Source organism: Pseudophryne corroboree, chromosome 4 (assembly GCF_028390025.1).
Source record: "Pseudophryne corroboree isolate aPseCor3 chromosome 4, aPseCor3.hap2, whole genome shotgun sequence".
Classification (NCBI taxonomy): Eukaryota; Metazoa; Chordata; class Amphibia; order Anura; family Myobatrachidae; genus Pseudophryne; species Pseudophryne corroboree.
This window is the reverse complement of record NC_086447.1, coordinates 928,460,646-928,484,497: the sequence shown is the minus strand read 5'-3', so window position 1 is coordinate 928,484,497 and position 23,852 is coordinate 928,460,646. Positions and strand designations below refer to the sequence as shown.

The window sequence follows — 23,852 nt, the reverse complement described above, 5'->3', positions numbered from 1 at the left end:
TCAGCCATCTTGTTTATGCGCAGAACTATTTCCCAGCTTCCACCGCGCCTCCACGTAAACCCCAATCACTGACTGTATCCCATTTCTGGCAGGCATGTTCTGGAACCAGCTCAGGATGATGAGGGTTACCTCACCTCAATATGGGTCTGGTCACCTACATACCGCATAGTATGGGCTGCTTGTCAAGCACAAAGTGCCTCGTGCCTCGGCTGTCTGCACTGCGTATGTGGCAGAGACGCAGCCTGACCAGGCAGAATACCTGACCCACATGAAAACTGCCCATTAACTGAAATTAGAATTTTCTTTGTCTTAACAGTGGAAACCACAAACCCCATCACACCAACAAGTATGTATGCTGATAGGATGAGCCCCGCAGAACGTAGTTATAATAAACTTGTGGCCATTCCAATGAGAATCCCAGCCAGCGCTGTACGGGAGCGCCACAGGCTCCTATGTGGATTATTCCTACCTCTCACCTATGTAACTGGCTGCTATGGGCTCCAGCACTGTCCCTGCACAGTCAGCGCTTACAGCATCAACCCCTCGTTCCTTGGCAGACAGGTGTGATAACACACACACACCTTTCTCAGAATGCTGAGTAACGCTGCACACCCCCAGGCTGGAGCCCCACCCAAAACGCAGCACATCACTGTCCCACATCAGCCAATGTCAGGCTCTCCCTCTGATGGGGTCACAAGATTATGTATCACTGCCAATTCTCTTCTTACTCAGAGTTCTCCAACACCCTAAAGAGCTACAAAGGCCCCGTCTCCAATACACGAGGAACAGGCTATGTGCAAATATTTGTTAACAAACTGAGGCAAAAATAAAATAAAAGGCAACTGCAACGGCTGTCACACCACCAAGCGAGCAGGGGGCGTTACAAAGGCAGACAACACCAAGCGAGCAGGGGGGACGTACAAAGGCAGAGATACACGAAGGCAGACAATACCAAGTAAGCAGGTGGAGATACAAAAGCAGACAATACCAAGCAAGCAGGGGGATGCCTGAAGGCAGACAATACCAAGCTAGCAGCGGATACACGAAGGCAGACAATACCAAGCGAGCATGGGTATACCTGAAGGCAGACAATACCAAGTGAGCAGGGGGATAAACATAGGCGACAATACTAAGCGAGCAGGGGGATACACAAAGGCTGACAATACCAAGTGAGCAAGGGGATAAACAAAGGCTGACAATACCAAGCGAGCAGGGTATACGTGAAGGCAGACAATACCAAGCGAGCATGGGTATTCCTGAAGACAGACAATACCAAGCGAGCATGGGTATTCCTGAAGACAGACAATACCAAGTGAGCAGGTGGAGATACAAAAGCAGACAATACCAAGCAAGCAGGGGGATAAACAAAGGCCAAAAATACCAAGTAAGTAGGGGGGATAAACAAAGGCAGATAATACCAAGTGAGCAGGGGGATAAACAAAGGCTGACAATACCAAGTGAGCAAGGGGATAAACAAAGGCTGACAATACCAAGTGAGCATGGGTATACCCTGAAGGCAGATAATACCAAGTGAGCAGGTGGAGATACAAAAGCAAACAATACCAAGCAAGCAGGGGGATGCCCAAAGGCAGATAATACCAAGCAAGCAGAGGGATAAACAAAGTCTGACAATACCAAGCGAGCAGGGGGAGATACAAAAGCCAACATACAAAGATACCAGTTCTATAAGTTTCCATTACAATATTAGAAAGAACAGTGAAAAGAAACAGGCACTAGCACGCATGGTATACCGGGAGTTGTAGTTTAGAATACTTATGATTCATACAACCTTAAGGAAAGGACAAGGTTAAAAAAAAAAAAAAAGGAGGGAAAACATTCAGTCAGCGAGACGCATGGAACGCCACCTACTGGTGACCACACCCCGGATGCCTGTACTACAATTGCTGCACTGCTGGGTGGGGTACGACCTGTGCTCGGACTTGGCAGATGCCGTTATGTCAGCGGGATTGTCGCACTTTCTTGTGTAACTAGACCGACACAGAACTGAAGTCTCCCTGTTACTCCACTCTGTACATACCATCACTCTGCTCCCTCAGTGACCGACAATCTGACTGGCCTGCTTCAGTGCACACATTACACCCTGTGTCCAGTACAGAGGCATGCAGGTCTGGATTATAGCTAGGTGGACACCACGGGACGCGGCCAGCGACAGACCCCACTCAGACCAGTCACCAAACTCCATGCTCCCTTCACAGTATAGGCAAACTGCACACTTCGGGGTTATTGCAGAGTTGAAGTCGGTTTTGCGGGTGTATCAGAGCAGAGCGTATACAATTACAGCTGGTGCAGAACCTTAAATCGCAACTGAAAGGGTGTAAAATGTTGTAGGGTGATAATGGGGTGATCGCACAGGTAAAATTTAGCGTGGAAGCGTGGATGGAATTGCGGGAAATGCAGAACTACGCAAACACGTATATATGACGGTTCTCAGGCAAATCTTTTGCAACAACAATATTAAGTTTAACGGTGTATCAGCCTCTTTACATACACATAAATAAAAAATAAAATAAAAAAAAATGCATTTGTACAGTTTATGGCTTGGCAGCTGCATGGTCAGGAACACGACGCATCACATGGTACGTGCAACTTGTAATCTAGCTCCTAGACGCATCCATCACAAAGACGTGGCCGTCATCATTATAGTCACGACAATACCAGGATTACGGCACACGCCAAGAACCGCCTCCTAACAGGCATATATTAAGGCCCAAATCAAAAGTCCACACATCTGTGCTGTACTACGCTTACACGTTAACCCGCCCTGAGACGCCAGGCCAAGGGAGCGCCTACACCTAAGGTAAGCCACCGCACTGCAATGCTAAGCGTATGCAGATAAATTTAGCCAATTCACAGTTTTACATCCCCAAATGAACCATCGTAGCGTACCTGAGGTCTTGTGCTTCATTTTCAGCTCAATAGTGACGTTTTGGGAAAGGTAACGAAAAATAAAAATGCAACTTTACATGCTGACGGAAATACACATCTGCTATGTGTCCGTAGGAACAGGCGTGTCGCACGCACAAAGGTTAGTCTGAGATGACATGGTACAGATAACGTAGGCAATCCGCGGCTCTGCAGTAGCACTAGAAGTTCCAGCAAGCCCTCTTGATGTCAAGGCATGCAGAGATTTAGCCTAAGAACAGCTGGAGAACCACAAGTTTCCTGGTTGTACTTAGTGCAGTGCAAATAATTTAAAGGGACACCCCCCCCACACACACACACTGCTCCAACCTAGCATATAATGGGGAGAAGCGCAGTAAATGGACAGACAGCCGTAGACTCACCTGTTAAGATGATTCCCACAAACATCCAGGCACATAGGAAAATGTTCCCAGCGCGGGGGTCGTAGTCAGACATCAGCTTTCCCTGGGCTAGGGTGAATAGGATCCCAAATATCTGCAAGCAGAGACAGTATAAGCTCAATGTGAGGAGTGCATCAGCACAACAGCACTACCAGTGGAAAGCAGACTCGCGCCTTCAAACAACTTGGCCTTCCAGGGAGATTTGTTTGTTTGCCCTCAGTTCCGACAATAGATAATGTACGGAGATACCCATGTATTCAATGCACAGAGCAGGGGGAGCTAGTAGCACTAGGATCCGGCACCCAGATAAGTTACTAGGGAAGCCAAGATCTTCCAGAGGACTTAAACTTAGGGCTCCAGGTGGAAAGGGCAGCTTGTGTTACCACGAGAGAACGCTCAGGCGAGCAGAGAGCAGACCAGACTAAACGAAATATGTGGCCCAAGCACAGCCCTAAGCTACAGCCTTCCCCACCCTGAAAAACAAAATCTAAAAATGCTGGGGAAGGGACTGTCACTCACGGGAAGACGCTCATGATCCGGTCACCTGGAGACATTCCGTAATTGCATGGAGTTTACTCAGCGCTGTACAACATCAGCAAACAAGAACTATATTTCCATCAAATATAAGGATATGGTGCCGTCGGATGCTTTCCAATATGCAGATCCGGTTTCAGGTAAGGGGGAAGGGAGGGTCAGGAGACATCCGAGCCGTGACCACCATGCTAGAACAGAGCCATGGCCCAGCGTTATTCCACATCCCGCAGAACACATCTGTGACATGTGCTGCGAGTGATGGGACGTGCCCCCGGCAAGGACACACACGTGTGAGGCCTTACAGGAACGTCAGAGCAGCACTTTACAGATTAGCAGGAGTGACCTTTGCTGAGAACATGGCAGTAATGACAGAGCGACACTTAAAGATGATGGATCTATGATCACAATCTCTGCTCTGCATTGTGACAGCTGGGCGGAGGAGAAACAGATCACAGGGATAACGGATACTAGAGAGGCGATGATGCAGAGCACGCCGCATTCCCAGCAAGTTGGATGACAGGAGAGGGACTGGCGTAGCAGAGCCAGCCACCAGAATCCTGCGCAGCCATCTGCTTTGGAACGGCTCTGCGCACTGCAATGTGGCTCCGTAGACGTCAATGATCTCCAAGGGCCTTCTTCAGAGGGGAGTGGTATTAATAAATGTGCCTGCCCGCAGACTATACTGGCTGCACGCACCATGCCTGTAGCGGCTACGTTAGAGTATATGGATTATACATACTGTATATATAATTATTATACCTGCGCGGAGGCGTTCAGGAGCCCTGAGGACGTGCCCTCAGATTCCGGGTATGTGATTTCCACCGCAAATTCAAATCCCAGAGGAAGATATCCGGTCATGAAGAACCTGAGGGGATGAGAGATGAATCAGTGCTATTCTATATAGATGGCACGCTCTAGTGAGCAGGGCCCTCCCACCCTATTTCACATAAAGGCCTGTATATACCTATCAGTGTATATCCTATTGCAGTCCCCTTTTCTGCAGCGCTGTGTAATATCACTAATCTCTCTAGATAAACCAAACCCCGGGTCACATTCCTTCCAGTAATTCCGCACTGCGCCAGCCATAACTTGTCACTAGGTAACGTATTGCGGTGTCATAGAAGCTTCTAAAAAGGAAAGTTATTTCTAATTAAAAAACAAACCCAAATGCTATAAATGGTTGTTAATAGGTATAAAGATACCCCCCTGCCACCATTCCCATTTACACCAGTGCAGCGGTCGGACCGTCGCAGGACTCGGCCCTCATGGCGAATGGCGCTTGGTTACTGCAGGCAACCAGTATCTCACCCCAGAATGCCTCCGGTTACAAACACGATGACCAGGTTCCCCAGATCCAGAGTGAAGGTGAAGACTAGCATCCCGACGAACGATAGGATGTACACGGTCAGGGTGGTCTGTCTGCGGAAGATGAAGCCACATGATTAACACTGCGCATTAATGTGCACCGGACAAAAGGCAGAGGCTCCAGGGCTAAGGATGGAAATCGGTTTCCGATGGTTCATAAATATGTTTTCCTTCCGATGTTAGTGTTTTCTCCACTCGATGGCGACTCTCCAATGGAAGCCACCATCGACTGGTGCGGATTCGATGTACGTCCGATGTTAAAATACGGCTGTTTAACATCAGGAATGGCCATAGGTTACTTATGCGCATGCACAAACAGAATTTTTTGCTGATGCGCAAATCATAGGAATATTTTTTTCCATTGAATTCTTCTGATGCAATTGTGAGTTACCACAGCATTGAAAGTTTTGATGGCGGAAGCCCACCCATTATTTGACGAGAGGTGGATCTTCCGATGTCCATCCCTAGCCAGGGCCCGAGGACACTATAGGTCATAAAGCCGGACAGAAGCTTAGGGTCTACCTACTTGTAAGTTTTGGTGTAATCCAGCCACACGCCGCAAATCACAGAGCCGACCATTCCCGCTATTACCAGGGTCAAGCCAATCCTGCCTGCGTTCACCTCTTCCCCCTGCCAAAGAAAAATCACACGGACGGCTTAGTGTATAATGGGCGTAGCGCAGTAAGTTCTGACTGTCTGGTGGCGCTGGGGATCAGCAAAATACAATTCATTTACATTTGATTCACAAGTAAGGATCTGGACACATTAAAGGAACCGGGAATTCACTATTTATCCAGCCACCTTTTCCTGGCCTTGGTTATATCCTCAATTTTGCATTGCTTTTTTTTTATTTTTTTTATTTTTTTAATGGTCCCGCTGTCATTGAGGACTGACAGATTCATTCCCGTGCAGGAAGCGGTGGCGTGCCTCTATATTCCATGACTCTGGATTGGGAAGGCACAGAAGTGTAATGTTTCACAAGCTTAAGGTGTCTTGCAGTCTCCTTGGTAACAAACACTAAGCAAAGATTTGTGCATTTAAAGGAAGTGTCTTATTCAGAGTTGGAGGGAGCTGTGTCCATGTGGCGACTTTATGCAAATAAAGGCTACAAAGCACTTCCCCCGTGTACACCTGTACGTGGGCTGAGACCCCCACTGTCAGCATCTACAGAGCCGCCATTGGTCACACCAAACGTGCACCAACACTACCGCAGGTACAGTTTCTTGGTCCATGTTTTGCTTCCTCTGTGAGTGAGCGTCTGTGTACGTGGAGACTTCCACTGACACACCCGCGACTTTCCCATAACACGCCCGTAAGACGGACCATCACCATGTGTCCATTAGGAAAGGGCAAGACCACAATACGGCATTTTGCTGTACATTCACGTATGACATACAGTACAGATGTGACCTCATACATCACTGCTGCAGTCACGGCAAACAGCCCCGCTTGCCACGCCAGGGCCCTTTGAGAACGCCTAGCGTCTTTTTTGCTGAAAATGCATCTTCGTTACAACGCAATGCTACTAGGACGCACAATGTGACTGTTGTGCTGAGTAATGTGATATATGACACCTGTATACTGTGTGTGACGGAGTCTCTGATCTGTACACAAAGTGCTGCAATGTAGTAGCAGCAGCTTATTCCCAATACAAGTTCTGTTCTGCTCCGTATACAGCCTCAGTCACACACAGTATACAGGTGTCATATATCACATTACTCAGCGCAGTCTCCTGGTGCGTCCTAGACACATTGTGCTCTGTATACAGCCTCAGTCACACACAGTATACAGGTGTCATATATCACATTACTCAGCGCAGTGTCCTGGTGCGTCCTAGTCACATTGTGCTCCGTATACAGCCTCAGTCACACACAGTATACAGGTGTCATATCATATTACTCAGCGCAGTCTCCTGGTGCGTCCTAGTCACACTGTGCTCCGTATATAGCCTCAGTCACACACAGTATACAGGTGTCATATATTACATTACTCAGCGCAGTCTCCTGGTGCGTCCTAGTCACATTGTGCTCTGTATACAGCCTCAGTCACACAGTATACAGGTGTCATATATCACATTACTCAGCGCAGTCTCCTGGTGCGTCCTAGTCACATTGTGCTCCGTATACAGCCTCAGTCACACACAGTATACAGGTGTCATATATCACATTACTCAGCGCAGTCTCCTGGTGCGTCCTAGTCACACTGTGCTCTGTATACAGCCTCAGTCACACACAGTATACAGGTGTCATATATCACATTACTCAGCGCAGTCTCCTGGTGCGTCCTAGTCACATTGTGCTCCGTATACAGCCTCAGTCACACACGGTATACAGGTGTCACACATCACATTACTCAGCGCAGTCTCCTGGTGTGTCCTAGTCACATTGTGCTCCGTATACAGCCTCAGTCACACACAGTATACAGGTGTCATATATCACATTACTCAGCGCAGTCTCCTGGTGCGTCCTAGTCACATTGTGCTCCGTATACAGCCTCAGTCACACACAGTATACAGGTGTCATATATCACATTACTCAGCGCAGTCTCCTGGTGCGTCCTAGTCACATTGTGCTCCGTATACAGCCTCAGTCACACACAGTATACAGGTGTCATATATCACATTACTCAGCGCAGTCTCCTGGTGCGTCCTAGTCACGTTGTGCTCCGTATACAGCCTCAGTCACACACAGTATACAGGTGTCATACATCACATTACTCAGCGCAGTCTCCTGGTGCGTCCTAGTCACATTGTGCTCCGTATACAGCCTCAGTCACACACAGTATACAGGTGTCATATATCACATTACTCAGCGCAGTCTCCTGGTGCGTCCTAGTCACACTGTGCTCTGTATACAGCCTCAGTCACACACAGTATACAGGTGTCATATATCACATTACTCAGCGCAGTCTCCTGGTGCGTCCTAGTCACATTGTGCTCCGTATACAGCCTCAGTCACACACAGTATACAGATGTCATATATCACATTACTCAGCGCAGTCTCCTGGTGCGTCCTAGTCACATTGTTCTCCGTATACAGCCTCAGTCACACACGGTATACAGGTGTCATATATCACATTACTCAGCGCAGTGTCCTGGTGCATCCTAGTCACATTGTGCTCTGTATACAGCCTCAGTCACACACAGTATACAGATGTCATATCACATTACTCAGCGCAGTCTCCTGGTGCGTCCTAGTCACATTGTGCTCCGTATACAGCCTCAGTCACACACAGTATACAGGTGTCATATATCACATTACTCAGCGCAGTCTCCTGGTGTGTCCTAGTCACATTGTGCTCCGTATACAGCCTCAGTCACACACAGTATACAGGTGTCATATATCACATTACTCAGCGCAGTCTCCTGGTGCGTCCTAGTCACATTGTGCTCCGTATACAGCCTCAGTCACACACAGTATACAGGTGTCATATATCACATTACTCAGCGCAGTCTCCTGGTGCGTCCTAGTCACACTGTGCTCTGTATACAGCCTCAGTCACACACAGTATACAGGTGTCATATATCACATTACTCAGCGCAGTCTCCTGGTGCGTCCTAGTCACATTGTGCTCTGTATACAGCCTCAGTCACACACAGTATACAGGTGTCATATATCACATTACTCAGCGCAGTCTCCTGGTGCGTCCTAGTCACATTGTGCTCTGTATACAGCCTCAGTCACACACAGTATACAGGTGTCATATCACATTACTCAGCGCAGTCTCCTGGTGCGTCGTAGTCACATTGTGCTCCGTATACAGCCTCAGTCACACACAGTATACAGGTGTCATATATCACATTACTCAGCGCAGTCTCCTGGTGCCTCCTAGTCACATTGTGCTCCGTATACAGCCTCAGTCACACACAGTATACAGGTGTCACATATCACATTACTCAGCGCAGTCTCCTGGTGCGTCCTAGTCACATTGTGCTCCGTATACAGCCTCAGTCACACACAGTATACAGGTGTCATATCACATTACTCAGCGCAGTCTCCTGGTGCGTCATAGTCACATTGTGCTCCGTATACAGCCTCAGTCACACACAGTATACAGGTGTCATATATCACATTACTCAGCGCAGTCTCCTGGTGCGTCCTAGTCACATTGTGCTCCGTATACAGCCTCAGTCACACAGTATACAGGTGTCATATATCACATTTCTCAGCGCAGTCTCCTGGTGCGTCCTAGTCACATTGTGCTCTGTATACAGCCTCAGTCACACACAGTATACAGGTGTCATATCACATTACTCAGCGCAGTCTCCTGGTGTGTCCTAGTCACATTGTGCTCCGTATACAGCCTCAGTCACACACAGAATACAGGTGTCATATATCACATTACTCAGCGCAGTCTCCTGGTGTGTCCTAGTCACATTGTGCTCCGTATACAGCCTCAGTCACACACAGTATACAGGTGTCATATATAACATTACTCAGCACAGTCTCCTGGTGCGTCCTAGTCACACTGTGCTCTGTATACAGCCTCAGTCACACACAGTATACAGGTGTCATATATCACATTTCTCAGCGCAGTCTCCTGGTGCGTCCTAGTCACATTGTGCTCTGTATACAGCCTCAGTCACACACAGTATACAGGTGTCATATATCACATTACTCAGCGCAGTCTCCTGGTGCCTCCTAGTCACATTGTGCTCCGTATACAGCCTCAGTCACACACAGTATACAGGTGTCATATCACATTACTCAGCGCAGTCTCCTGGTGCGTCCTAGTCACACTGTGCTCTGTATACAGCCTCAGTCACACACAGTATACAGGTGTCATATATCACATTTCTCAGCGCAGTCTCCTGGTGCGTCCTAGTCACATTGTGCTCCGTATACAGCCTCAGTCACACACAGTATACAGGTGTCACACATCACATTACTCAGCGCAGTCTCCTGGTGCCTCCTAGTCACATTGCTTTTTTAAACTAAGATGCATTATCAGCAAAGAAAGACGCCAGACGTTAGCAGAGCTGCACGGGACCTGGCGGCTCACTCACGCCAGCCATCTCGCGGTGTGTGACGCACTGAAGCTAGATGTATGAGGACGTATCTGTATGTGTTTAGTCCTATGGCCCATCACATATTTTGTCTTCCGTATTCACCAACAGCCCCTGATAGCAGCTGTGATTGAGGCCTCCCGATCACTGGTCATTTTAAAGACCATCAGGAGAGGAGTTGAAAAAAATATTTTTACTAGATAAATCCATTAAACAAACTGCAAATATATGAGAAATACATCCGTTTTTTCTGTTGTGTTTTTGTGGCGTAAGACGAGGAAAACACATTAATGAGTTACAGGTGCACAGAGCATGTAATGTACCAGAACAGACCACTCCGTCAGTAATGTTCTATCACGGGTGACTGGCTGCATCACCGCCTGGTCTGGAGCCGACGCAGCAATTATGTCATGTCGGGAATGTACATTGTCCAAGCGTAACACATTACATGGACATTTGTCTCCGCAGACATCATCGTGGTGTTATATGCATGTTGCAATGGTTTTCTGGGACACCTATACAAGCTATCAATGTCTGCATTCACTTTGCTGGCTATAATCAGATCTGTACTCTACATAAATGGGGGCGCCGGCACTGCAGCTATAACACATACAACCCCGTGACTGCTGATTATGTTACATACACCTGCGTGCAGCATCTATCGCCCTCCAGCTAAGCTGGTACAGGGGCTGCGTTGGTGGTGGAAGTGGGGTGCAATGAAGATGGTAGACGCGCTCCTTCTATATACCAAGCGTTTAAAACACAGATCAAATAGGACATAAAGAGGGGAGTGCCGTATATAGTTCTAGCAAATAAGAAACAAAACACTCTACCAAATTCTATTTGTAGGCAAACATAAAAATACATATTTCTCACTTGGTTTGCCTGCCCCCAGCTTGTAGCCTAAATCTAACCCACCCTCCCCCGCAGCCTAAACGCCTAACCCACCCCCTGCAGCCTAAACCTACCCCCAATCCAACCCCCCACACACACCCGCAGCTTAGCAGTGTTGATGTCATAACGTATGGGTATGTTTATCAGTTGACATCTCCAGCCAAGGTTATTACAGCACGGACATGGCCGGGGACCGATCCGCCTGTCTCCTATATAGCTGCTTCTCTTTGGTCAATGATACTTGTAAACCATATTTATATACAACTGGTGGGTGGGCCTTCCCAACTTCCACAAATTATGGTCACCGCAGTGCGTATCTACCTACGGTGGAAGGGGTACTGCGGCACCATTGCCTGCTACTGGCTCATTCCGGGGGGGCTGCTGGCACTTTGTATTATTACTGTTAATACGTTGTATTGCTAAAATCTTTTGCATTAAGATTTGCGCATCTGAACACGCCGTTGGGTCACCACAGCTTAGGTGCGTTCATTTCTATACCCTTTACACAAATGTTCTCCCCCTTTACATTTTGTGTCAGCGTGAACTGTATTTTTTATGGCGTAAGACCTATTATGGGTAGTTTGTTTTCTTTGTCTCGCTTCATTTCTTTTTCTTATGAAAATCAATAAAATATACTCAATTAAAAAACAAAAGACACAAAAAAAAAAAAAAAAAAAAAAAAGACACTTGCACCACTTAACAGCACAAAGCACCTATGACGAGGCGATTCTGTAGGATTCGGCGGCAGTACAGCAGCAGCCATTAAATACGTGCGGCGGACCCACCTCATAGTGATGCGTGATCATTTGGTTCAGCAGCGTGGACACAGAATAGAAAGCTCCGGTCATGATTCCTGCAACAAAGAGACATTATCTCATCTTCTGCCTGAACCAATATTGTGCCTCCACATGCCCAGGAGAAGGCATCGCAGATACCAGGTATATGACTCATCGGAGTCCTGGAACGGAACAACTGCCTCCCCCCACCTATTCCTTTCTCAGAGAGATTAGTGGATGTTATTTTACACTCCGAGTGAGGTTTAACAGATCGTGTAGAAACCTGCGCTGCCTGTGTTCACGCATCGGAGAGCAGAGAAACCTAAAATAGACGGTCCGGGGCTTTAACAGCGAGGACGGAATATTAGTATACAGGTTGTCTGCCACCTTGGATTTTACTGTTAAATGGTTTAATAAAAAAACAAAAACCAGATACATAAGAACTGTCGAATGGAAAAAAGTGAATGTGTCAACTGCATTGTAATGGCGGGATAATGCCGACATGGCATGACGTTTAAAGTTATAATGCAGACAATGCTTTAAGTTACATTACAACAGTGTCGGCACTGTCCCATCAATATAATGGTGCGACAGCATTATGATCGTTGTATACGTTCCGGTTGGCATTTATGGGTTTACACCATGTAGCCCCACTTGCACCTGTTGTTTAAACCATTTTTTGTGTCTGTAACAAACGCATTTGGTATTCGGCACCAATTAAAACTACAAAAGTCTAATTATAGCAGATAAAAAAGCACCAATCAGCATCGGTGGAGCATTAGCAAAGCGATAACCTCGCCGGCGCCTGTGTATAGGAACCGTGAGACCTCGGTGCCCGCGGCCAGCTGATTGGACAGTTAGGATTTTCTACACAACTATTAAATAAACCAACTTAATTCTACATTCCCAGCAATCCTCCGGCTCACTGAGCCGCACTCACACCGACAGCTGCCAAGAGAGGCGGGGAAGCGATATTCTCCTAAATGATGCTTATTACTACAAGTGTTAAGGCAAATGGAAAACTTGCCACAGAAATAGGATAAAGTAGGGGGAGTGGGGGGGACGGTATATATTTGGTAGCTCCAGGCTGAAAATCCTGTATCTTTATGGACATACTGGCTTTATATAAATAACTATACTGAGTACACATCATATCATATATACTGTAGCTGGTATAATTTATCGCCAGCAGATACGGGCTATTCATGGAAAGTGAGAACACGGAGAGGCAGTTTACAAAAGGTAAGTGGGGTGGGGGGTGAAGCAAGTGGCGCCACTGGCTGCGGCAGATCCACGTCTTACCATAACTGATCAGCAGCAGCAGGAAAGGAACGTTCCTGAAGAGATTCATGATGGAGAGCTTGTAGGAGTATTTCTCAGGGGGGCTGTCCTGCAGAACGGCCTGGGACTGGCTGGGGGGGATTTTCGGCTTCTCTTTAAACACTGAAATAGATCAATGGTTTAGTATCATTATATACTGAAGATTATACACATAAATGGTTCTCTCTTCCAGGTGGGAAATGAGGAGTCTGAAAGGATTCCCTACAGTAAAAGCAGTGGAACTGTGAAGTGTAGTCACAAATACTCGGAGTAAGATATTTATCATCGGTAATAACATGAACATTGAACAACAGGTCGTATATCTGCTGTCCAACATCGACTGGGTCTCAGGCAAAACACCCTCCCCCTAGTGCTTAACCCTAATGTTCCCCTGCCACAGCCTAGCCGGGTGTGGTATGGAAGGTCGACAGTAACTAGGTCGACGGGTCAAAAGGTCAACATTAGTTTATGTTTTTTTGGTGTCGTTTTCTTCGTAGAGTGACCGAGAACCCCAATTAGTGCACCGTGGGGGTAATTCCAAGTTGATCGCAGCAGGAAATTTTTTAGCAGTTGGGCAAAACCATGTGCACTGCAGGGGAGGCAGATGTAACATGTGCAGAGAGAGTTAGATTTGGGTGGGTTATTTTGTTTCTATGCAGGGTAAATACTGGCTGCTTTATTCTTACACTGCAATTTAGATTGCAGATTGAACACACCCCACCCAAATCTAACTCTCTCTGCACATGTTATATCTGCCCCCCCTGCAGTGCACATGGTTTTGCCCAATTGCTAACAAACTTGAAGCTGCGATCAACTCAGAATTACTCAGCACAGATTACCGTTCCAATCGTAGTCCATGTGGATTGTTAAGTATGAAAAGGTTAAAAAAAAGAAAAAAATCGTGAAAAAAAACTCATGTCGACCTTTTGACCTAGAGACCATGTCGACCAATAGTGGTCGACCTAGAGACTGTATCCCAGCTTTACCATAACCCTCCCTTCGAGCAGCATAACCCCTAACCCTCCTCTGCTGCAGCCTAACCCTAATCCTCCCTGCCTTCTAGTTCCTAACCCTAGCCTTCCTCTCCAGCAGCCTAACCCATAATCCTTATCTGCTGCAGCCTAACTGCCCCCCCTCCCCATGTGCCTAACCCTCCTCTGCTGCAGCCTAACCCCAACCCTTCCCCTAGTGCTTAATCCTAACTTTCCCCTGCCACAGCCTAACCCTTTTCTCTAGTGCTTAATCCTAACTTTCCTCTGTTGCAGCCTAACCTTCTCCTCCATCAGCGCCTAACCCAAATCTCCCCTCCTGCAGCCTATCCCTAACTCTCCTCTGTTGCAGCCTAACCTTCTCCTCCATCAGCGCCTAACTCAAATCTCCCCTCCTGCAGCCTATCCCTAACTCTCCTCTGTTGCAGCCTAACCTTCTCCTCCATCAGCGCCTAACCCAAATCTCCCCTCCTGCAGCCTATCCCTAACTCTCCTCTGTTGCAGCCTAACCTTCTCCTCCATCAGCGCCTAACCCAAATCTCCCCTCCTGCAGCCTATCCCTAACTCTCCTCTGTTGCAGCCTAACCTTCTCCTCCATCAGCGCCTAACCCAAATCTTCCCTCCTGCAGCCTATCCCTAACTCTCCTCTGTTGCAGCCTAACCTTCTCCTCCATCAGCGCCTAACCCAAATCTCCCCTCCTGCAGCCTATCCCTAACTCTCCTCTGTTGCAGCCTAACCTTCTCCTCCATCAGCGCCTAACCCAAATCTCCCCTCCTGCAGCCTATCCCTAACTTTCCTCTGTTGCAGCCTAACCTTCTCCTCCATCAGCGCCTAACCCAAATCTCCCCTCCTGCAGCCTATCCCTAACTCTCCAGTCCCACCGTCCTAAACCTATCCCTCTGCTGTCGGTCTGTGCATAATGTAAGCAATTCACGTCCACATTGAGAACATGTTGACATTCTGAAAATGCTAACATGTTCAGGGGCCACATTTCAACATAACTGTCGACAATATGAATGTCGCCATTATGTCTACCTCCCCGCATTACGCAGCCGACTCCCACCTGTCAGCGAAAGGAACGTGCTCACGCAGCTGGCAATCCAGATCTGCTCATCCCTGATAATGAGAGATTAACCCAAATACGCCGATTACAGAGAGCGCAGCTTCACGCCATCACGTTTCCCCCATCTGCAGAAGTCAGAATATATTTCTGCTGGAGGAATAATCTGAATGTGATAAATGGAAAGTGGATCTTACTAGGCGAAATAACTAATAATAATGGGATTTTTTAGGACCTTTCCTCAAGACGGGAACGATGCCCCCTCAGTGCTACACCCTGAGCACATAACCTCATTCCCAGCAATCCGCCCCATTTATAGGACAGACCGGAAAAGTGGCGTTTTCCTTGCGGATTGCCAGCAGGTAATAATAGGAAGCACTTTATTGCATCTCAGAGGTTCTGTTTTAAAGCTGGAAATTTCCGTCACTTACACCTATAAACATTTATATTTCCAGCTTATTCAGATGTTTCCGGGGATCACTGTACTGAGGGGAAGTAGTTATGTGACCGGCAGTACGGAGTGATTACTGCGCTGTATAGCTCCTTACACACCAGCCCCCATAACACGTGCAGCCGGTTACTCAATAACTCACTGATCACGCCGGGCTATAATGCAACTTCCATCCTGTGCAATACACTAGCAGTACTGGTGGCTCCGAGCCAAGACACTGCCCTGACCTCTGACAGCGGACTGGGGTCACGCAGGGAATTCACCTGCAAAACACAACAGCTACAGGAGACCGCGTCCTGGGGCGAGGTGTTTATATTGGGACGGTTACAAGCAGATTGCTGGCTGACCTCATGTAACATGAACAGCAGCGACAGAGTACTGCGGCCATGTCTTCCACGGCTTATGTCCAGCCAGGTTCCTAGAACCATCCACAGCTGCGTTACAGACTCTCCCAGTGTTAGGAGGACTGCACAGCGCCTGTACAGAAAGGGCCTCAGCAATTCCACCCCCATCCCATCTGGAGGCTCAGGCCTCAGGACACATCATGGGGAAGAATTGTGGAGCTTACTGCTCTCCAGGGGGGTAATTCAGGCCTGATCGCTAGGCTGCGTTTTCGTACAGCCTGCGATCAGGTCTAAACTGTGCATGCATATGCATCACAATGCGCGTCGCATGGGTACAAAGCGGATCGCCGCTCAGCGTTGGGTTTGTGCAAAGAATCCATTCGCTCGGGCGATCGCAAGGAGATTGACAGGAAGAAGGCGTTTGTGGGTGGCAACTGACCGTTTTCTGGGAGTGGTTGGAAAAACGCAGGCGTGTCCAAGCGTTTGCAGGGCGGGTGTCTGACGTCAATTCCGGGACCGGACAGGCTGAAGTGATCGCAGCGGCTGAGTAAGTCCTGGGCTGCGCAGAGACTGCACAAGATCTGTTTGTACCGCTCGGCTGCACACGCGATCGCACACTTGCACAGCTAAAACACACTCCCCCTGTAGGCGGCGACTATCTGATCGCAGCAGTGCAAAAATCGCCTGCTAGCGATCAGGTGTGAATTACCCCCCCAGGAACGAGTGTTTGGCTAAGATGCCAATATATACTGCAATGGTGCATCAGGTGACCCGATGAGAACACATTGGCCCCAAGAGCACAACTAAATTATCACCGCTCGTTTAGGGTCGCTCCCCTGGTCTGAAGCAGCAGCCGGGTAAGAAATCATGATGAACATTTACAGACATTTTCTAGGCCGGAATTCTTTTGTGTGGGTGTTAGAGTGGCTCTATTGCATCAGGGCTATTGTGACTGACTGGCATGCAGGTCCTTTAGGTATGAGAGCATAAGGCACGCTGCCATAAGTATGTACAAGAAACCAAGAGACTCACTTAGGATTTGTTAGAGGATTAATATGAGGAAAGTCACATCAGAGTGAAGATGGACACTGGGATCTCCGCTGAGACACAGATATATCAATAGAACATAATTTAGGTGATTTGAGTGAAGACAGAATTCACGGCATAACTGAATTACACTTGCACTGAACGCGTTCTCGCCATGCAGAGACTGTGTAGAAAATAAATACGGTTATATTTGGAAAGACATTTACTTAGGATAATGATTCTCAATGCCGGTCCCCAGGTACTCCCAACAGGTCATGTTTTCTGAATTTGTTTGTGGAAGCAGGCAAGAATCACTGACCCAGTGAGATAGATGAATTCACATGTGCGTGATTAAAGAGATCCACAAAACATGGCCTGGTGGTGGTACCCGAGGGGTGGAACGGAGAGCCCCTGTGGTAAGCGATTATAGGTACACGTTATCAGTACGCGGCATGGTTACTCCTGCACACTAAGCCCTGTGGTGCTGATCTGCTGATGGCACCTGTCACCACAGGTAAGGAGACACCTGATGACAAACTAATTCACACTTACCTACAATGGTCAGGATGAAAAGAAGTGTGGAAACAGCCGCCGTGCCATAGAACATAATGCCAATATTGTGCCCTGTCAGCTCTTTATCATGGTCTGTCCTGGGCACCAGGACTGGGGGGAGCAGGAAGCCAATCGCGGTACCCAACTGCGGAAGAAAGAGAGAAATATTAGACAGCTGGTTCTTTAAAATGTCTTCTACACAAGGATAAACTAACGCTGCCAGGGTCTTGTGAGTATCCAGGTCTGTGTGACTTTATAAAGCTTCTATTCAGAGCAGATTTCATCACCGTCAAGGACTCTACAACAAATCACTTAGTGCAGGAGAGTGGAAGATATAAGAGGCTCTTGTAATGCACACTGAAGTGGGCTCTAAAGAGGGTCACGCTGTACTGTGCGAGGACATGGCGAGTAGGAGAGGTCACAAAGAAGATGCAGGTTCCTCGGGTCACGCTGTACTGTGTGAGGACATGGCGAGTAGGAGAGGTCACGAAGAAGATGCAGGTTCCTCGGGTCACGCTGTACTATGCGAGGACATGGCTAGTAGGAGAGGTCACGAAAAAGATGCAGGTTCCTCGGATAACCCTGTACTGTGTGAGGACATGGCTAGTAGGAGAGGTCCTGAAGAAGATGCAGGTTCCTCGGATAACCCTGTACTGTGTGAGGACATGGCTAGTAGGAGAGGTCACGTAGAAGATGCAGGTTCCTCGGATAACCCTGTACTGTGTGAGGACATGGCTAGTAGGAGAGGTCACAAAGAAGATGCAGGTTCCTCGGGTCACGCTGTACTGTGTGAGGACATGGCTAGTAGGAGAGGTCACAAAGAAGATGCAGGTTCCTTGGGTCACGCTGTACTATGTGAGAACATGGCTAGTAGGAGAGGTCACGAAAAAGATGCAGGTTCCTCGGATAACCCTGTACTGTGTGAGGACATGGCTAGTAGGAGAGGTCACGTAGAAGATGCAGGTTCCTCGGATAACCCTGTACTGTGTGAGGACATGGCTAGTAGGAGAGGTCACGTAGAAGATGCAGGTTCCTCGGGTCATGCTGTACTGTGTGAGGACATGGCGAGTAGGAGAGGTCACGTAGAAGATGCAGGCTCCTCGGGTCATGCTGTACTGTGTGAGGACATGGCGAGTAGGAGAGGTCACGTAGAAGATGCAGGTTCCTCGGGTCATGCTGTACTGTGTGAGGACATGGCGAGTAGGAGAGGTCACGTAGAAGATGCAGGTTCCTCGGGTCACGCTGTACTGAGTGAGGACATGGCTAGTAGGAGAGGTCACGAAGAAGATGCAGGTTCCTCAGGTCACACTGTACTGAGTGAGGACATGGCTAGTAGGAGAGGTCACGTAGAAGATGCAGGTTCCTCAGGTCACGCTGTACTGAGTGAGGACATGGCTTGTAGGAGAGGTCACGTAGAAGATGCAGGTTCCTCGGGTCACGCTGTACTATGCGAGGACATGGCTAGTAGGAGAGGTCACGTAGAAGATGCAGGTTCCTCGGGTCACGCTGTACTGTGTGAGGACATGGCGAGTAGGAGAGGTCACGTAGAAGATGCAGGTTTCTCTGACACAGAATATTATTATCCTTTATTTAGATGGTGTCCAGAGCGCCTTACTTCAAGTCACAAGACTATTACATTACCAGTATTTAGCATTGCGTAGGTGGAGGGTTTGTCATGATCCATGTTGGAGATATAGATGTGGTAATGTAAGTCTTACGTACATTTGGTAACATGCCCCCAGGGCTCCCTGAGAAACAGGTAATACCACACATTTCTGCACTGGGGCATGAACTTATTAAGAGAATGCCAACATGAAATACACATACATTGCTACAAGTTCAGGTGGGTGGTTAAAACAGCAGCAGTTTCCAGCTTCTACCCTGAATAACTGGACATGTTTTTAGGATATCCCTATATAAGCTGACTGGGAAATTAGTGGATGGATTATATGAATTTAAAAGAAGGATCTATTACCAGGTGTGGTGCTTTACAGGTACGGCCATGCATTCCCAACAGCTGATATACACCAGAGACAGGAAACGTGTGGAACTACAAAGCCCAGCATGGCAGGCTCTGCTGCTGTACATACATTTATTTGACTGAACATCTACCAAATAACTCTCATAGGAAACGTACTATTGATTCATCATCACAATACATCTGTGCTTATGTCATATTACACACAGCCTGATAAGGGCTTAGAAACTCTCTGCTACCGGAGCTGTATATAGATGTCCCCAGCCTTCCTACTAATGCAGAATATCATCATCTCCCTGTCTGCCATCACCCAGCCTGTCTGGTGTATCACCAACTGTACAACGCAATGGCATACGCTGCTGCTATAGGGGGAAATGTTACCCTGTGGATGTGTGTGATCTCCCCTGGCACAGACACGTGGTGGGTGCTGCATGAATAACCCATGACAGCGAGGCCTTGTGTCAGGGTCCCCACCCCTAATACACTCTCTATAGGGCTATACAGCAGGCCTGGGGGGGTCAGAGATTATGATGTTGGCACATTGCTTTGTTCAATGTTAGATCGATTATAATCGATGTTGGACTTCCAGGGTTAAAACACAAATTTACTAGCATATTATTTTTTTATATTACTTTTTAAATGTTAGTAAATGTGAGTTTTCACCTTGGAAGCCCAACATTGAGTAAAATCGATCTAACATCGAATAAAACCAAACAAAATCGACCTTTAGTAAATACACCTCCTGGTACCCCAGCACTATCTCCAGCTGATACATTGTATCCATGTATTACCCCCCACCCCTAGGGGCAGAGCTACTTGGAGGGTGATAAAGTGGAGAGAGATAAAGTGTCAACCAATGAGCCACTCATTTTTAAAACGCATCCTGTAACATGGCAGCTAGGAGCTGATCAGCTGGTACTTTATCTCTCTCCAAGTCACCTGGTTCCCCAGCACTGGAGCAGGTACATTGTATACCCCCCATGATACATTGTATGCCCGCCTCCCATCTCCAGCCTGATACACTGTATCCCCGCTCCCCCATCTCCCTCTGATACACTGTATCCCCGCCCCCATCTGATACACTGTATCCCCGCCCCCATCCACATCTAATACACTGTATCCCCGCCTCCATCCCCCTCTGATACATTGTATCCCCGCTCCCCCATCTCCATCTGATACACTGTATCCCCGCTCCCCCATCTCCATCTGATACACTGTATCCCCGCCCCATCTCCACCATCTGACACATTGTATCCCCGCCCCATCTCCTCCCTGATACATTGTATCCCCGCCCCATCTCCTCCCTGATACATTGTATCCCCGCCCCATCTCCTCCCTGATACATTGTATCCCCGCCCCCACCTGATACATTGTATCCCCGCCCTCATCTCCTCCACCTGATACATTGTATCCCCGCCCTCATCTCCTCCACCTGATACATTGTATCCCCGCCCTCATCTCCTCCACCTGATACATTGTATCCCCGCCCTCATCTCCTCCACCTGATACATTGTATCCCCGCCCTCATCTCCTCCACCTGATACATTGTATCCCCGCCCTCATCTCCTCCACCTGATACATTGTATCCCCGCCCTCATCTCCTCCACCTGATACATTGTATCCCCGCCCTCATCTCCTCCACCTGATACATTGTATCCCCGCCCTCATCTCCTCCACCTGATACATTGTATCCCCGCCCTCATCTCCTCCACCTGATACATTGTATCCCCGCCCTCATCTCCTCCACCTGATACATTGTATCCCCGCCCTCATCTCCTCCACCTGATACATTGTATCCCCGCCCTCATCTCCTCCACCTGATACATTGTATCCCCGCCCTCATCTCCTCCACCTGATACATTGTATCCCCACCCTCATCTCCTCCACCTGATACATTGTATCCCCACCCCCATATCCTCCACCTGATACATTGTATCCCCACCCCCATCTGATACATTGTATCCCCACCCTCATCTCCTCCATCTGATACATTGTATCCCCACCCCATCCACCTGATACATTGTAACCCCCCCCCCCATCTGATACATTGTATCCCCGCCCCTCTCCATCTGATACATTGTATTCCCCCCATCTCCTCCTGATACATTGTATCCCCGCCCCCTCTCCATCTGATACATTGTATCTCCGCCCCCTCTCCATCTGATACATTGTATCCCCGCCCCCTCTCCATCTGATACATTGTATCCCCGCCCCATCTCCTCCTGATACATTGTATCCCCGCCCCCATCTCCTCCTGATACATTGTATCCCCGCCCCCCCATCTCCTCCTGATACATTGTATCCCCGCCCCCATCTCCTCCTGATACATGGTATCCCCGCCCCCTCTCCATCTGATACATTGTATCCCACCCCCATCTGATACATTGTATCCCCACCCCATCCACCTGATACATTGTAAACCCCCCCCCCCCCCCATCTCCATCTGATACATTGTATCCCCGCCCCTCTCCATCTGATACATTGTATCCCCCCCCCTCCTGATACATTGTATCCCCGCCCCCATCTCCTCCTGATACATTGTATCCCCGCCCCCCCATCTCCTCCTGATACATTGTATCCCCGCCCCCATCTCCTCCTGATGCATTGTATCCCCGCCCCCATCTCCTCCTGATACATTGTATCCCCGCCCCCATCTCCTCCTGATGCATTGTATCCCCGCCCCCCCATCTCCTCCTGATACATTGTATCCCCGCCCCCCCATCTCCTCCTGATACATTGTATCCCCGCCCCCATCTCCTCCTGATACATTGTATCCCCGCCCCCATCTCCTCCTGATGCATTGTATCCCCGCCCCTCTCCATCTGATACATTGTATCTCCCCCGGGTACCTGGTTCCCCAGCACGGCGGTGGCGCAGGCCGTGGACACCTCCTTGGGACCGAACCAGACGGAGGCCACCCGGGAGGGCAGGCCGAGGATGAAGACCTGGGCCACGGAGCAGACGAGCTGCGCCAGCAGGGTGACCGGGAAGAGGTCGGGCCGGGCGCTGGCGCACTTCACCCAGGCGCCCAGGCAGTTGAGTCCGGAGCCCAGCAGCGCGGTGACCCGGAGGCCGCGGGTGTCCAGCAGCCAGGTGGCCGGGAAGATGAGCGGCACGTAGGCCAGCATGTAGACCATGGAGAGCCAGTCTATGTGCGGGAAGGAGACGCCGTAGAAGCCGGTGAACACGCTGCTCAGGATGCTGTACTGGATCCACTGGAAGGCGTTCACCAGCGAGTACAGCGAGAAGACGCCGAGCACCAGGAAGCGGCGCCGGTACAGGCGGGTCTCCAGCCGGGGGGGACCGGGAGACAGCATGGCCTGGCTCTCCTCCCGCACCGCCGCCACATCGCCGTTACTGCTGTGCTTCCCCGGGATCAGGTGCCCGTTACCGGGGCTGGGCGGCTCCATGCTGCGGGGAGGCTCCGGGCTGTCTGCGCTATGTGTAGTGCGGGGGAGCGGGGAGTGTGCGCTGCATCCCGGGGCGGCCCTACCGGCATGTGCTGCTCTCACACCGCCTGACAGCAGGACACACTGCCGGGTAGCGGCATGGAAATCAGCCGGCCAATCAGCGAGCGCCCCTGTCATTCGTCCGGCCAATCAGTGGCCGCCCCTGTCATCCGTCCGGCCAATCAGCTGCACAGCTGCGCCACGCCCACCACACGGGGGAAGGAGTGACAGATGGATGTTCTGTCTGCGGGGTCAGCGCTGGGTTGATGCTGGAGAGTCACGTGTTCCCTCCCCTGTCTCCCCCCCCTGTGTACTCTCTCTCTCTCCCCCCTCCTCCCCTGTGTTCTCTCTCTCTCCCCTGTGTTCTCTCTCTCCCCCTCCTCCCCTGTGTACTCTCTCTCCCCCTCCTCCCCTGTGTTCTCTCCCTCCTCCCGTGTCTCCCCTGTGTTCTCTCTCTCTCCCCTCATCCCCTGTGCCTCCCCTGTGTTCTCTCTCTCCCCTCTCCTCCCCTGTGTTCTCTCTCTCCCCTCTCCTCCCCTGTGTTCTCTCTCTCTCTCCCTCCCCTGTGTTCTCTCCCTCCTCCCCTGTGTCTCCCCTGTGTTCTCTCTCTACCCCCCTCCTCCCCTGTGTGTTCTCTCTCTCTATCTCTCTCCCCCTCCTCCCCTGTGTTCTCTCCCTCCTCTCCTGTGTTCTCTCTCTACCCCCCTCCTCCCCTGTGTGTTCTCTCTCTCTCTCTCTCTCCCCCTCCTCCCCCTCCCCTGTGTTCTCTCCCTCCTCCCCTGTGT

General features: G+C 49.3%; 1 protein-coding gene across 2 annotated transcripts in view; it reads right to left on the bottom strand.

Moving 5' to 3' along the window:
• The window catches only part of FLVCR1 (FLVCR choline and heme transporter 1), a 29,223-nt gene extending 6,013 nt beyond the window's left edge, over positions 1 to 23,210 (bottom strand). Inside the window, exons 1-8 of one of the 2 annotated variants that reach the window (XR_010176275.1) lie at positions 22,468 to 23,210; positions 17,641 to 17,785; positions 13,200 to 13,340; positions 11,907 to 11,974; positions 5,749 to 5,852; positions 5,166 to 5,276; positions 4,617 to 4,722; positions 3,306 to 3,417 (exon numbers count right to left, since the gene is read on the bottom strand). Coding sequence is in view for 1 of the 2 variants with exons in the window: in XM_063919057.1 (XP_063775127.1) it covers positions 3,306 to 3,417; positions 4,617 to 4,722; positions 5,166 to 5,276; positions 5,749 to 5,852; positions 11,907 to 11,974; positions 13,200 to 13,340; positions 17,641 to 17,785; positions 22,468 to 23,205 (1,525 nt within the window). In the remaining variant the exon portion in view is untranslated. The remainder of the gene's footprint in view (positions 1 to 3,305; positions 3,418 to 4,616; positions 4,723 to 5,165; positions 5,277 to 5,748; positions 5,853 to 11,906; positions 11,975 to 13,199; positions 13,341 to 17,640; positions 17,786 to 22,467) is intronic. The other variant, XM_063919057.1, reaches the window with a different exon arrangement.
• Positions 23,211 to 23,852: the final 642 nt, after the last annotated feature.